The sequence below is a fragment of the Sinocyclocheilus anshuiensis genome, unplaced genomic scaffold (genome assembly GCF_001515605.1).
Source record: "Sinocyclocheilus anshuiensis isolate Anshui unplaced genomic scaffold, SAMN03320099.WGS_v1.1 scaffold229, whole genome shotgun sequence".
In the NCBI taxonomy this organism is placed as follows: Eukaryota; Metazoa; Chordata; class Actinopteri; order Cypriniformes; family Cyprinidae; genus Sinocyclocheilus; species Sinocyclocheilus anshuiensis.
The window spans coordinates 918778-935827 of NW_015537957.1; the positions used below are offsets into that span (position 1 = coordinate 918778).

The following is a 17050-nucleotide window of genomic DNA, read 5'->3' on the forward strand; positions in this document are numbered from 1 at the left end:
ATTGAAATGAGTATTAAACAAGAGAAAACACTGATGGGGAACTTGATGAATTGTCTGCACCCTGGATGCAAGGTGCTGGAGGTTAGCAGTGGGTGGTATGACCAAGATCTTATTTTGTAATAAAAACTATGAGGAAATTAAAAAGACAATTGGTTTATATATTAAATAACCCTCAGGTAATGGCTATTTTTGGATAATCCAGTGAATTAAATACATCACAATGGCACTATATCTCAGTTCATTCTCTGGAATGAGGATAAACATGCTTTGTTGTTGACTACAATGTGTTTTGGTGAATAACTGAGTGCCAAGAGCATGAAACCAAAGAAGTTCAAGAAACATTCAGAAATTTAACTCTCAAACTCTAAAGACTGTAAATGATACTTCTGCTGTTGTTTATGCATTTACACAATTGTTGATTATTGTTATGCATATTGCTGAGCCTGTGTAGTTCATTTCCAAGTTGTATTTATGTCACGATAAACAATTGTAGTACAGTGTTGGAACTTCATCTAATGCACACAACTGTTCAAAACAGTTTACACTTTAGTATCCACCTTATTCCTAAACGCGGAAGTAAGCCTATGGGCGAGACTTCCGGTTCATTAGCCGCTATAACGAGAAGAATATCAACATGCAGTAATCGGTAAAACTGTTTGCATTACAAACCAGAGTGTGTTAATAATTACGATAATACACTAAAATAATATGGTAAGACATACCAATTTGCACTATCAAGCAGCAAAACGAGTGGTTTTATACAGCTAAAAATAGCTGGAAGCAAATGAGACCAGAAGCAAGACCCATAAAATTTACAAATGGCCACGCCCATTTTTACGTGAGGGATAAAGTGGATAGGGACCAATTCTCACTATTAAAGGGATAGTTCACCCAAAAATGAAAATTTGATGTTTATCTGCTTACCCCCAGGAAGTACCTGGTCACCCCGGTTCTTGATGCGCTATCCGAAAGGTGCGCAGATATGCTCTCTTCATAAAAGCACTGACGTGGCGACATCAAAACGAGGAAACACACCAAACTAACAAAACACTTTAAAAGACACCCAGATCAAATGAAAGCGTTCAAGCAGGTAAGTTTCATTTAAATTTTTTATATTTAGATCAGTGTTTCCCATACATTGATTTATTTGTGGCTGCCCGCCCTGAAGGAAACCGACTGTCTTCAGAAAATTATGGATGTCATTTTCACGTTCAACAGCCGGCGCCTGACGCGTCTGTTTGGAGCAAGAAGAAGAAGCAGACGCGTACAGCAAGAAGAAGAAGCAGACGCTGTTGAACACGCTCAGGACAGTTCGGACATTGCGGTGACAATCAGAGGTAAAAAACGATATAAATACTGTTCAGTTTCTTGCACAGACCGATCGTTTCATGTCTTTACACATCAATGTATCGTCACGAGCCGCAGGGTTTAATTTGGTTTTGTTTGTGTATGTTTTTTGACTCTCAAAGCCATGATTCCCATCCACTTGCATTATAAGACTATCCCTTTAACTAGTTGCTTATTAGCATGCCTTTTATTATCATATTGGCGGTTTATTAGTACTTATAAAGCACATATTATGCATGACCATAGTCTACATCCCTAATCCTACCCAATACCTAAACTTAATAACTACCTTACTAACTATTAATAAGCAGCAAATTAGGAGTTTATTGAGGCAAACGTTGTAGATAATGGTTTGTTAATGGTGGGAATTGGACCTTAAAATAAAGTGTGAACGTAAGATTTTTTTTAAATGTTTTTGAAGTCAGCGAGAATTATCACCAAGCTGTATTTATTTGATTAAAAATACAGTAAATATAGGAATATTTTTACAGTTTAAACTAACTGTTTTCTATGTGAATTTGTGAAATGTAATTTATTTCTGATGCAAAGCTGAATATTCAGCATCATTACGCCATTCTTCAGGGTCACATGATTCCTCAGAAATCATTATAATATACTGCTTTGACGCTCAAGAAACATTTCTTATTGTTATCAGTGTTAAACACAGTCGAGCTGCTTAATATTTTGTGATTTTTTTCCAGGATTGTTTTGATTAATAGAAGGTTCAAAAGGACACAGTTTATATGAAATCTTTTGTAACATTGTAAATATCTTTAATGTCATTTTTTGTATCAATTTACTGCCTCCATGATGAATAAAACTACTAATTTCCTTAAAAAAATCTTACTGAACCCACTTTTGAACAGCAAGGTACACTGTGGCCTAACCGGACGTGACACAGTTTTCTACACTGACAGAGGAAATTCTGCATGTACAACAGGATTTTGGATGAAATTTCACTCTGGGTGGAGACACTCAGTTGAAGCAGCAAAAACAGAAACCAAAAAACAAAACGTGCCTGTCAGTCACAGCAGGCTTACGACAATACAAATGTCTTTTATTGTTTGCCGCTTCATCATGTTGCGTCTAGTTCCCTTGAATAACATGTATGCCAACAAACCTCCCAGCACTAAAAACAACAGGACTTAAAGGATCAAACGTCTGGGATAAAATCTGAAATAATAGAGGATTACACCACAGATTTAACACAGAGCATTATCACACACACAAACAAATTACTGTACAATCCCACCCAACCTCAAACCTCCATCTGTTATTGAGAAGGAGGAAAGAAAAAAATATTTTTTGGAAAAAATCCATCCAGCAAAATCCAAAGTCAGCAGTAGGCGTATATCGGACGTGCTCCTGACTCACCATGAGAACTTTCCACAGCCTTTCACCAGATATAAACACAGAGATCTAAGGGGCCGTTTACACAACAACGTTTTCAGCCAAAAACTGGAAACTTTTTATGCTTTTTGCCTGTTCGTTTACACGACAACGGCGTTTTGGGGACTGGAAACGCATATTTTTGAAGACGGGTTTCAAAGTGTACGTTTTTGAAAACACCACCGTTATCGTTTCCGTGTAAACACCCAATACGGGAATCTTTGAAAATGGTGACGTCATGCGCGTACGTAGTACGTGTTAGGTATGTAGACATGCGCAGTACGTGTCGATTTTAAAGGCAAGCATGAACAAACATACACAACAATGGCGGAGTACATGGTACTGTTGTAGCTGCTCAAGAGTTTGCTAACGCTTCTTCAGCAAAGTGTGGATTTACTTCACCAATATTACAACCAACCGCGGAGACGCATCATCTACAACATATAATCGTCACTTCCGTACAGGTACTGTTTACTAACAAGATGACAGCGGCAACTACTGGCCTGGCATACGTAATACAGCATTTTTGCCCGTTTTCGCGGATATGTGTAAACGCAAATCATTTTGAAAACGTTGTCGTGTATACGTGAAACTTTTTAAAAACGCAAGGGAAAAACGTTTCCGTTTTTGACTACATCGTTGTCGTGTAAACGTAGCCTAAAATAGGTCATGATAAGAACAGCACATGATAAGAAGCGCCAATGTGCCGGGGTCTCTCTATATCCCATAATCTGTATGACCACCATCTGGGTCTTCATCGTGAGTCTGAAGTGGGGTGAAAGCAAACCTGCGCTGGCAGATGTCAAGGGGAGCAGAGCAACGGATGCTCGGATGCAATAGAGGGTGCTGTTTTTGTTGTGCAGTTTTGATGAACACGTGTACGAAGCACAAGGTGATGAATTAGTAAAGCTGCGAGTGCGAACAAAGGATCGTGGGTAATCTGACAGGCTGCGGCGCAGCCCCTCGGGGACTGAGACAAAGCGGCAGGGACGTGGGGTGGAGGCATGCTGGGTAGGCTAGTCAGCTGGCCGGGTCTTCTGCAGCCTGAAGGATGAGGGCCACAAAAGCCTGCCACGTGTTAATGACTGTATGAAAGCGTTTATGACCCTTAGCGCACTAAAGATGACATTATGGCGCAATTACTCAGCCTGCGTGCCACTCACACAATGGGCCAGGCGTTGATTCTGGCCTGAAAAGACAAAAGAGGAGGTTATACACGAGATTGAGTCACGGCCCATGCCTCTCTTGAAGTGGCTGCGTTATCTGTGTGTGTTTACACACACTTGGGTAAAGAATAGCTGAGGTGGTGCTGGGTTATCAAACTGACCTCTTGCCGGCCTTGGAAATCAAACCCTGAAGCTTATGTCCAAACAAAAGCCCAAGGGACAAGTCTTGGTGACCAAGTGCTCAAATGGCAAGTTCAGGATGTGTAGAGAAAACAAAAAAACACTATGATGTTAATTCAAGATGCAGAATTGGTTTCATTAGTCTTTCCCATGAGGCACAGCAAATATACAGCCAACCTGAGATAACTACAGACACCTGCCCAACAAGAGGACACAAACTTCAAAAGACAAAGTCCCCTGTGTTCTAATGGATAATTACAAGCACCTTCACAAACATGTGAAAAGGTCACCTGCAAGGTGCAAAGTATATTTAGGGCTAATGTTGTTCCAGGTGTGAAGGTGTACATTTAGCCTGAGAGTTTTTTCTGCCAACGCAACTGTCTCATGGTGTAGCCTATAGATAAAAAGGGAAGTGCAGTAAAGAAGTGAATTCAACTTTCAAGATTATTATTTATTTATTTAATATTGCATTCAATTTAAATGTTATATTATTATTATTATTATTATTACATACACTACATTGAAAAGTTTGGGGTCGGTATGTTTTTTTAATATTTAAAGTCTCTTATGCTCACTAAAGTTGCATTCATATGATCAAAAACACAGTAAAAACAGTAATGTTGCGAAATATTATTACACTTTAGAATAACCATTTTCTATTTGAATACATTTTAAAATGTAATTTATTCCTGTGATCAAAGCTGAATTTTCAGCATCATTACTCCAGTCTTCAGTGTCACATGATTCTTCAGAAATCATTCTAATATGCTGATTTGACGCTCAAGAAACATTTCTTCTTATCAAGTTGAAAACAGCTGAGCTGCTTAATATTTTTAAAGGAAACCCTGATAGATTTCTTTAGGATTCTTTGATGAATAGATAGTTATAAAAACAGCATTTAATTGAAGTAGACATATTTTGAAAAATTATAAACGTTATGTTCTTGCAGAATTAAACTATTAATTGCTTTCAAAAAATGGGGGAAAAACTTGTTGACCCCAAATTTTTGAACAGTAGTGTATATTATTCAATTTAATTTTAACTATTGCTGAACTTTTTTTTAACATTTTATAAAAACAACAAGCCACTCTGTATAACATTGTGCCTAAGTAACAACACTTCTTTACCATAGTAAAACCACTGTAATATTCAGCTTTTAGAGGCATATTGCTTTTACAACTATGTTATCACGACAGACTCCGACAGAGAAAAGACCCCATTTCTCTTCTGACGCCTGGCAGTTTGGGAGGTCTTATTGGAGTGGAGCATCTCTTCGCCTCTACAGACTCCCACCACACCACATCACAGAAAACATGGGGTCTTCATGCTGGAGTTGAGTGCCTACAGCTCGCTCTCAATGTACTGCCATAAAGAGATAAAATACAACGCAAACACACAGTCTGTTTATGTTATCAGGACCCAGTTTGTAAGGTGTTCCAAAGGCCAAGCACGCTGCTCTTACAGAGATCACAAACCTGGAGAAACAATACACTTCCAGCAAAAACTAACTAGTGGGACTGGGAAAACAGGCATCAGTGGGGTTCTCCAAGCAGTTCATTCATGTTAGACCATTAGAAAGCTAAAGTGCACAGAGATACGCTTAACCAAAACAGCGGTCACCATTGATCACTGTTGAGCAGACAAGCAGTCCTGAACTTTGACCCTCTGAAATAAGCTCTTATCATCAACCTATGAAATGAAAAGTAAATTGGCTCTGTGTAAGTAAATAAGGGCAAATGTGGTTGATCACTGTTTCTAATGACTTTATTTGTCATGAATATGTCTGCATGAATTCTGCAACAATCAAGTGCCACAGATTTCCACAGAATTCAAAGTTCTTCATATCGCCACCCATTGCATGTTTGTTAATTAAATATTGTGGCTAATTTGATCATGCTTTCAACCATCAATTAACATGCTTACCCATATTTAAAGGGTTAGTTAATCCAAATTTAAAATGATGGCCTCATTGACTTACCATTATTCCAAACCTGCATGACCTTATTTCTTCCGTGGAACAAAACAGGAGACTTTTAGCACACTGTAGTCTAAATACTTAAGTCTGTTCCTCACTTGAAGCTATTGTATGGCTCAAGAAGACTTGGGATATAGTGTACAAGCAATATGGACTACTTTTATATTGCTTTTTTGGTCATTTGTGGATCTTTAATGCTCCTGGTCACCATTTACTTTTACAGTATGAAAAAAGAGCAGCATGAACATTCTACTAAATATCTTCATTTGTGTTTTACGGAAGAAAGAAAGTCATACAGGTTTAGAATGGCTTGAAGGTGAATGTCCCATCACAATTCATGGAGAAAATACGCAGAATCTGTACAGCCATGAGCACCAATGTAGATCATTTAAGAGAAATACATACATACTGAGAATTGTTTTAGGTATGTCACCCAGCTCTAGTCATGGGTATATAAATAACAGGATCATCAGAATAACTATTCTAACTTGTTCACACAGTGGACCCTATAGCACCCTGGTGGTAGAACAATTGCCAATGATGGTCTGCAAAAGCAAAGATCTTCATGGATACACATGATGTCAAATGCAGTGAAAGGATAGAGAGGTAATGTACTGTTACTCACTGCTTTTGCTGGCTTTGACCTTGGCCAGCAGTTTCTGCGTAGTAGCTAGATCTCCATTCTTGACCGCTTGCAGAAGATCCTGCTCTTTTCCCATGATCTCCACCAGCCAGTACTCCACCAGCGTCCCACACGAGTCCTGCTCCTCCCTTACACCTCCATACAGCGGCGCAACCACGGCATGAACCTATCCCAGAATCCTCTCTTTCGGTAATGCTACAGTCGGGGGAGGTGACAGCCAGACGTCTGAAGGAACCACAAGCATCCAGCTCTCCGTTTGGTTATGGACACGGAAGGCCGGAGAAATGGAAAATCTATTTCACCTTATAAATTGCCTTCCGGTTTTTCGTTCTTAAGTTTCCAGAGCCTTTTCAGGGTAACAAAGTCGGTTTTGGTCGCGTGGAGCTCAGTTTCTGGGAATGCAGAGGCCCCTGCTGATGCTGTGGTTTAGAAAGCTGAGAAGACCGGAGTGGCACAAGCAGACCAAAACCTGAAAAAGGAGTGGGCAAGAAAAATAGTACTGTTAATACATCAGCCAAGTACAGTGTATGAGCAAAGCAGCAAGAGGGAGAAAGTAATGCTGAGAACAGAAGCCCACTATGAAGCCCTGACAGCAAGCCTTTTGTGATCAAATAAAGACTCTTTTCACCTTTCAAACAATTCCTTCTCAAGGAAAGGTTACAGGTGGATTATTCATGCTTAAAGGGATAGTTCACCCAATGCTGTAAATTCTGTTATCATTTAGCCACCCACATGTCATTTCAAAACTGTATGACTTTCTTCTGTGGAACACACAAAAAAGATATGGTTCAAAAGTTGTTGTTTTTTTAAAGGAATTAATCATTTTTATTCAGCCTGGAAATATGACAAATAATATCTTTAAATGTCTTTTAGAAGACAAGTCTTATAAAGAGACATTTAGATTATAAGAAAATCTATTTCAAATAAATGTTATATTCATCTTTACATTCATTCAAAGAATCCTAAAATGTGTCACCGTTTCCGAAATAAAAATAGCAGCACAACCATTTTCAATATTGCTAAAAAACAAAACAAAAAAAGTTTCTAGAGCAGCAAATAAGCAAAGAAGAATTATTTCTGAAGGATCATGTGACACTGAAGACTGGCGAAATTATGCTGAAAATTCAGGTTTGCATCACAGAAATAAATTACATCTAAAAGAATACTAAAGTATAATTTATTTTATTTAAAATCGTAATAATATTTCACAATATTACTGGTTTTATTGTATCAAATAAATGCAGCCTTGGTGAGCAGAAGAGATTTCTTTTAAAAACAATAAAAAATATTCCTGAAACCCAAACTTTTGAACGGTAGTGTATTTTGAACGGTTTTGCCCAAGTCAGTGGGGTTCAAAACAACACTGGACCCCACTGACATTTATTGCATGGACAAAAACATTTCTTTTTATTATTATCATTTTATTATTACATGACATGATGGTAGAACTTTCATTTTTAGGCGCACTACACCTTTAAGATACATGTAACCACCAATATATGTCTAATCTTTGTGTCAGTGACATGATGCTTATTCAATTAATTTTGAAATGATTTTTTTGGGGGGGGCCCCGGTAGACCCGCATGTCTATGTGTCAATAAGTCAATAAAAGTCTCTTAAAATAGAAGATATTTTGACCTTTTTAGCCATAAAGCAATGTTAGTTAGATCCGACAAAACAAGGCACGATTTCCGCAAAAACTGTCGGTAACTACGTCAGTAAAATGTTGCCTTTAAGTATGCGACTGCACATTTAAAATGTGTTGGCCAAGCTTTCGTATCTGCGTTTACATGCCTAACCCCAAATATGATGAGCAGCTGTAGTAGTAGTAGTAGTAATTGCCTTAACATCACTATTTAAAAAACTGCTGACGCTAGTATTCTAAGTCTCAGATAACATTTTAACAAGCCAAAAGAAACATGTCAACAAAAAAAGTTTAGACGGCATACCATCTCAAACATACATGCTGTCAAAGCAAAAAAAATATATAAATTAAATCACAGGCTTAACAGTTAGTGTGGTCAGTAAAGGCAAAGAAAAGAAAAACAACAATAACCATATGCAGCGCAGCACATGGTCTTGCCTTCTCTACACACCCAAAAGACTCTGAGGGAGTAAGCAAAGCTGTCACTCTCAATAGCTGTAATCACGGCCTCTTTCGTTTCCCTCAGGGCCAATAGTCTTTACACGCCAAACCAACGTGTGAGTTTTTGAGCCATCAGGGTGGAGTGCTGTTATGATGGTTTTATGGCGTTCTGATTGAACTTTATGAGTGAGTTTACAGATGCTCTTTATTGTGAGGAAATCCGCAGTTCGAAAAAGAAAAGAGGAGGAACAGGACAGGTGAATGTGAAGGTGGATTGAACTGCTTTGACTGATGAAAATAACTCACAAACAGGAATAACGGTTAGACAAGCCCAGTAACTGGCCCTCATGTTTACAAACCATCAATTTAATTTCAGGGATGCAAAAAATAAGCAATGGGTTAGTTGCTAATCATGGTTTTCTCAAGTACTTCTGGGAAGTTTGTATTTAGGAGTTTGGAAGTGGTAATTACGACGTCAGGTGTATTCAAATCACGTTGGTCGAAGCAAGATGACAATGTAGCTACTCTACAAAAACACAGCAAGATTTTTTAATTCTACTACAAAATGATGATTAAAAAAATTTGCATTAGGAGTGTTTTTGCTTTGTGTTTTTACTGAAGATGCGCCAAACGGAACCATTATTTCTAGTGTGATTGTACAATACTATCATATTTTGTACATGCAACTTTTATTGTAAATGAAAAAATATATATAATATATTACATTTCAACAAATTTACCATGAATGAAGAAGCTGCATCCATCCATATTTTCTGGGCTCAAAGAAAATCCAGAATTTTCCATCATAATTACAACTTGTGATGGCATTTGTGTGCATTTGACTGATATATATACGATCTTTTCAACATGACTTGAACACATTATCAGTCTTTATGAAAGTGTAATAATTAGGCAGGTTTACGATTAAGAAGAAGATGCGCTTCCTAGGGGACATTTACATGAAACATGTTAAAAAAAAAAAACACCTACTTGGAGCTCAATAAATGGACGTTTTTCAAAGTCGGACAATGTTTAACTTGACACATTCTTAAAAACTGGCAGGAAAAATGCAGGTGCCAAAAATGTCCATCTAAATGTGTACGGCTGTAGTTGTACTGCTTTGAAATAGATCAATTTAAGAAGATGCAACTTCTCTCTTCTCTTCAACTAATCAAAAGAATGCTGTCAGCATGCTAATTCAAGCACCAAGGTTAAAAATAAAATCTCAACTAGTCGCCCTCACTAATTGACTGCTGCTATAATCAACCATCATGACCATCCATAATCCTAACCCAAGGGTTCAAGGTTTGGCTGGTTAGTGTAATCCAGTTAGCCCCTGCTGGTAGATGCTATAACAACTCCAAATTACAAATATTTCATTCTTCTATAAGAAATGTTCTGCCAGTGACTGATTTTTTGCAGGGCTCCACACGGACTTCATAGCTCAGGACAGTCTTTAGTTAGTGCTGATATGATGTTATTTTCTTGCAGCTTCAGAATGATCAGTCTCATGGTTTTTATGGCTCCGGTGACAAATAAAGGTTCTTTACTGGTTCCATAGAGAACCGTTAACATCCATGGAACTTTTCAAATGCACAAAAGGTTCTTTATAGTGGAAAAATGCTCTTTAGATTCTTCTTCTGGAAGTTCTTCTGCCTGTGGCACAAAAATACTTATTCTGTGCAACTGCTGCAAAACTCCTTTTTAAAGCACCTTTATTTTTAAGAGTGTGAGATAAAAAGCAAAATCAGGAACAGAGATGATGGGTTGCATACTTATGTGGCTGCGTTTGACAGTGAGTAACCTCTATTGAGATGAATGGGGATGCTAATAGATGGCTTTCTGCAAGTATTATAGACCTTGTGCTGAATAGAAATTTCTGAACACCTACAGGTTCAGTCCTGGTGTAACCTGAGGTTGATCAAGGACGCAGTGGTGATGAATCAACTCTTCTGGGGTTTAGAACTATATTCGTTAGGTTACCAGAGGTTTACTACTACACAACCCCATCAGTCCATACAGTATGTGTCTATGCACAGACATCACATATGTGGCAAAATAAACAAACAATGATATGTCATATTTCTTCATAACACCATACAACCATATACCAAACAATAGCTGCTGCTAGTTTAAGTTAAAGCACATCTAACAGAACACTGTAAACTGTTTAGCTTGTATAGTTGATATAAATTTGGCAGATTTTAATTCAATCTGCAAAGATCCATTTCGGGGGAAAAATCACCATGGTAACCACAGAGTCCGCCAAAATATCAGTTTTAGTTACTACAGATGAACTGAGAGGTAAATTGGTATTAGCCGCCGGTGTTATAACAAATAAATACATAAATAAACAGAAAGCTTATTGCACTTTATTATTACTTTACAATCTAAGCAATATTGTATTGTCGCAGAAACTCTAATTAAAGTTAGTAATTTTGTTTGAGCAAACTAGAAAATGAAACCATAATTCGGTGAAATATCACATCTATCAAAGCGCGATAGCTACAGATTTAAACCCAAACTAACTAGTAAAACTTCTCTATTAATACTTACCATTAATTTAGTGTAAAGTGTTCATTTTCGATGTGGGTTGCTGCCATAACAGCGAGTCCAGGATCAGTCGCTGGATCACTCTCTCCAGTCCAGACACTACTTCAACAACAACAACAACGAGCTCAAAGTCACCTTTAGTCAACTCTTAGTCGATAAACACACTTCGCTGTAAGTGTGAGAGCTGCTACTCGCGCTCGAGTCTTTCATACGCTATTTTCTCGGCAGTCCGTGTCGATAAACTCCAAACTGAGCGTCGGCTGCGATTTGCATGCGCGTGTTTTGAGAGCTCCAGCAGTGAGTGGAGTCGACTGGAGCGGTCCTCCCAGTGGGAGGGGGCAGCTCCGCCGCTCTGCCGCCCTCTGGGCCCCATCCGCCGCTTCGCCGCTCCGCCGCCCTGCCGCCAGACGACACTCACCGGAGCTCCTCCAGCCTCATCTTATCTAATATATAGGCTATTTGGTGAAGTACAGTATAATAATGATTTAACATAAAATAAATGTTCAATATTTACATTTAGTCATTTAGCAGACGCTTTTATCCAAAGTGACTTACAAATGAGGACAATGGAAGCAATCAAAATCAACAAAAGAGCAATGATATGCAAGTGCTATAACAAGTCTCAGTTAGCTCAACGCAGTAGCCTACACATAGCAAGTTTTTTTTTAATTATATAATACATTAAAAGAAAACAGACAGAATACAAATAGAATAGAGCAAGCTAGAGTTAGAGGCCTTTTTTTGCTTTTGTTAATTGTATAATAAATAAAAAGAAAACAAATAGATAGAATATAAAAGGTTTAGAGAAGACGTTTTGTTTGGTTTTTAGCCGATTCTTGAAGATGGCTACGGAATCAGCTGCTCGGATTGAGTTGGGCAGGTCATTCCACCAGGAGGAAACATTTAATTTAAAAGTCTGTGAAAGTGATTTTGTGCCTCTTTGGGATGGCACAATAAAGTGATGTTCACTTGCAGAACGCAAGCTTCTAGAGGGCACATAAGTCTGAAGTAATGAATTTAGGTAAAGGGGTGCAGAGCCAGTGGTGGTTTTGTTGGCAAACATTAATGCCTTGAATTTTATGCGAGCAGCTATTGGTAGCCAGTGCAAACTGATAAACAGAGGTGTGATGTGCGATCTTTTTGGCTCATTAAAAATTAGTCTTGCTGCCACGTTCTGGATTAATTCTAAAGATTTGATAGAACTGGCTGGAAGACCTGCCAAGAGAGCATTGCAATAGTCCAGCCTGGACAGAACAAGAGCTTGAACAATTTCTGGCTGTACTTGAAGGAGTTATGGTTGATGTGCCTAACTGGATGGTGAAATTGTGATGAAACGATGGTTTTGATGAAACCACAAGCAGTTCTGTCTTGGCAAGGTTGAGTTGAAGGTGATGATGGTCCTTCATCCAGCAAGAAATGTCTGTTAGACCAGCTTAGACGCGAGCAGCTATCGTCGAATCATCAGGATGGAATGAGAGGTAGAGTTGAGTGTCATCAGCATAGCAGTGATATGAGGGTTATACGAGCCTGTCTAAATGCTGAGGGAAAAACATCAGTGTGAAGGGATGTGTTAACGATGTGAGTGAGTGCAGGTACAACTGCAGGAGAAATGGCTTGAAGGAGATGAGATGGAATAGGATCAAGCGGACAAGTAGTAGGATGATTAGAAAAGATGAGTTTGGAGACTTCTGCCTCAGAGAGTGAAGAGAAGGATGTGAACGAGTGTATGTTTGCTGGTAAGATGTGCTTGACAGATTGTGGTGTGGAAAATTGTGCACTGATGGTTTTAATTTTATTAATGAAGAATGTGGCAAAGTCGTCAGCTGTTAGAGTTGATGAAGGAGGGGGAGGAGGAGGACAAAGGAGGGAGGAAAATGTTTTAAAGAGCATGCGAGCATTAGACTATACAATATATACAATATGTATCTATAGCATTAGTAAATTAGCAACATGTTAATCCACAAAATACTTACTTATATAGTCATATAGTGCCGTTCAAAAGTTTGATTTTAATGTTTTTAAAGACGTTTCTTATGCTCATCAAGGCTGCATTTATTTGATCAGAAATACAAGGAAAAAAGTAATTTTGTGAAATATTATTGCAATTTAGTTTTCTAAATTTAGTATTGCAAAATAGTTTTCTATTTTAATATACTTTAAAATATAATTTAGGCTATTCCTGTGAAGCAAAGCTGAATTTTCAGCATCATTACTACAGTCTTCAGTGTCACATGATCCTTCAGAAATCATTCTAATATGCTGATTTATAATCAATGTTGGAATCAGTTGTGGTGCTTAATATTTTTGGGGACCTGTGGATTTTTTTTTAGGATTCTTTGATAAATAAACATTTAAAAGGAAGAGTGTTTATTCAAGATATAAATTTTGTGTTTGTACAATGTACAATACTATTCAAAAGTTTGGGGTCAGTAATTTATTTTTTAATTTTTTTTAAGAAATTAATACTTTTATTCAGAAAATATGTGTTAAATGGATAAAAAGTGATAGTAAAAACTTTGTAAAGACATTGTTAGAAAAGATTTCTATTTTGAATAAATGCTGTTCTTTTTAACTTTTTATTCATCAAAGAAAAAAGTATCACAGGCTCCAAAAAATATTAAGCAGCACACTGTTTCAACATTGATAATAAATCAGTATATTAGAATGATTTCTGAAGGATCATGTGACACTGAAGACTGGAGTAATGGCTGATGAAAATTCAGCCCTGTGTCACAGAAATAAATTATATTTTAAAGTATATTAAAATAGGAAACCAATATTAGAAAGTGCAATATTATTTCACAATATTACTGTTTTGTTCTGTATTTTTTATCAAATAAATACAGCCTTGATAAGCATAAGATAATCCATTAAAAACATTCAAAATCTTACTGATCCCAAACTTTTGAATGGTACTGTATGTATTTGTGTGATATAAAATGATAAATGAAAAATATTTTAAGAATATGGAAAGCACTGTTACATCAATGAGATCATCAATAAGGCAAACATTGACATGCTTACATCAATAGTGGCATAAAAGTGCTGCAATTGTTACCTTAAAGAGCTATTCTACTTGATTTAACCTGCAAAAGATATTTTTATTTTGTTGATTCTGTAATGTTAAATAATGTAAATGTATTTAATATTAGTTTAGAGATCAATTTAGTTAAGTTAATTGAGTTACTTTAAATATTCCCATTTTTAGGTTACTTTTTTTTTGTACTGGGCAATAAAATTAGTGTGGAGAGCATCGGATAATTTGGTTTTGGGAGAATTTGATGCAAAATAATTGAGACCACATTAGCATACATATGTTTGCATCCACCTATTTTTATGTGAATTTTGGGATATTGCATATAAAACACTGGATGGAAACGCCAAGAGGCACGTAAATTAAAAAAATGCGCATAAAAACTTGTACGCTCAGTTGAATCTGATCATTTTTTATTGATGCACATAAACTACAATGGAAGCCCATTTACTGAATAAATTCCTTGATACGCATCAAAAAATAGTGTGACTTTGCCTCAGCAGATCATGTGATTGGATATTTTGGATTGGATATGTTATTTTATGTTATTTTTATCAAATGTTATTTTAATCATTTTAAAAATGCCTGAGCCAAAGTTGGTCATCGAAGTGATTTAATCACCTCCCATAACTGTCTCACAGAATTTTATTCCAAAACGCAAGATAACCCATCAGGTTTTGTTATTGCACAAGTTGTTTATTTTGTAGCAAAAAATAGCCACAGGCTTCCCCGGTTGTAGTAACTTTCATTTTTATTATTGATACTTTGTCCCAGTTTCCCAGAAAGTGATGATTTTATTCTCTTGAATACATGGGATGGAAACAGTGCTTATTCTCAAATTTATTTATGGCTCCATTGCTCATCCCCAAAAACATGCATTCACTTGTTGTTGTGTAGTAACTTAAAACTAATGGAACACAAAGTTTTTGTAACGTGCTGAGAATATGCTAACAGAAAACTGTCTGAAGAAGTTCAACCATCCATGGGCTCATTTATATGCTTAAACTTGCATGTGCACACAAACACTGTGATCTAGAAGTCTCTTTCTTCAGCCAAAGATCAAAGTGCTTCCTGTCTCCTCTCAAATGAAGTCATCTGGAACAGGATAGTGAATATGGCTCTGACAAGTGCATGAATGAGACTGTGTGCTGTGGAGAACCAGGTGAAAACTGGAGAATAAGGCTTGTGGTTCTGCATCCCTTCACCTGCTCCCACAAAGATAAGGGCGCGCGGTGATCAAAGGATCAGGGGCTGCTATCACCTTCCGGATATCCCACAAACAGATGTTGCACACCTGGGGCATGTTTAAATAAAGCAGTTAATGTCACTATCACAGTGATCACAAGCTAAAACATAGGGTAAAACCAGTACCTCGAAGCAAAAAACTGTTTATTTTCTTTTGAAGGTTTTTTTATAGAGTAAGATTCACCGCACAAAACAAAGGATATTTTTAAAACAAAATAAAGTGCCATCAAGTCCATCACTGTGACATACTTGGAAATATTTCTCCTCTAACTTTGTTGTCATTATTCACCCTCAAGTCATTCTAACCCTGTATTATTTTCTCTTTTTTTGTCTGTTAAACAAACGGGGATCCTACACTGTAAAAAAAAATAAAAAATCTGTGACATTTACGGTAAAATACCGGCAGCTGTGGTTGCCAGAACTTCATCGTTAAATATATAATAGCAACATTTTAGGTTTTACAGACTTAACTTAAATTCACAATAAAAAAACGTATTTCATTAACTGATGTAATGTTAATAAACCAGCATAGTGAAGTATTTTTGAAGTCGTTTTGAAACATTGTAATACTGATAACCACCAAAAACAGGTGGTGATGAGAAAGTCACATGATGAATCAAAGATCATCACAAACAGCTCTTCCACAAGCTGAGAAGGGATATACTAATATATATATATATATATATATATATATATATATATAGAAGGTGCACAGTGTCATACACACAAACACTAAACACCAACATGGTGACACACATGATACTGAAATAATGCAATAAACATTAATTTAACAACATTAGATGTAAGATTAAACCCTAATGACTGATGTTCCCTCCGAGGTGGCGGGGCTCACTTCTGGCCTTCCCGAAGTGGCGGAGCCCGCCATTGCCCGTTCCAAGGCGGCAGCTCCACACACACCGCTGTGGTGGCCGCTGGTTCTGCCCTGGGTCCCCATCCCGCCGGCTCTGCCCCAGTCCCCAGGTCCCCCTCTATCACACGGACCTGGGCCCCCCATCCCTCCCCCTACTCCACCCCCGCTCTGCCGTTCCCCTGGTTGGGCGCTCTGGAACGTCTGGAAGCCGTTCCTTAGAGGAGGGGTCCTGTCAGGGTCTGACGTCTGGTGTTTCTCCCTCTCACCACCAGAGGTCGCCATTTCCCATCCTCCTGTACTCCTTTACCTTAACTCCACACACCTGTGCACTTACTCACACACACACAGCTGTTGCCCATCCTGATGGCTATTTATGCTCCTTCCCCATGCCTCTCTGGGCGGATTATTAATTGTTGTTACGTGACTGATGCAAGCTCTAAGTGGCTGTATTGTGTCAGATTCCGTTTTCTGTTCTGAGCCTGTGGTCAGATTCTAAGCTCTGTTTGTGTTTCTGTTTTGGTGTTTACTTTGTTTTTCCCTGCAGTTAATAAAAACCTGCAT

The 17050-nt window shown here is 37.7% G+C and overlaps 1 protein-coding gene across 1 annotated transcript in view; it reads right to left on the bottom strand.

The window, feature by feature from the left end:
* Positions 1 to 11642, bottom strand: part of caskin2 (CASK interacting protein 2) — a 73977-nt gene extending 62335 nt beyond the window's left edge. Inside the window, exons 1-2 of the mRNA XM_016457093.1 lie at positions 11343 to 11642; positions 6683 to 7169 (exon numbers count right to left, since the gene is read on the bottom strand). Coding sequence (XP_016312579.1) covers positions 6683 to 6776 — 94 coding nt within the window. The 5' untranslated portion in view covers positions 6777 to 7169; positions 11343 to 11642. The remainder of the gene's footprint in view (positions 1 to 6682; positions 7170 to 11342) is intronic.
* Positions 11643 to 17050: the final 5408 nt, after the last annotated feature.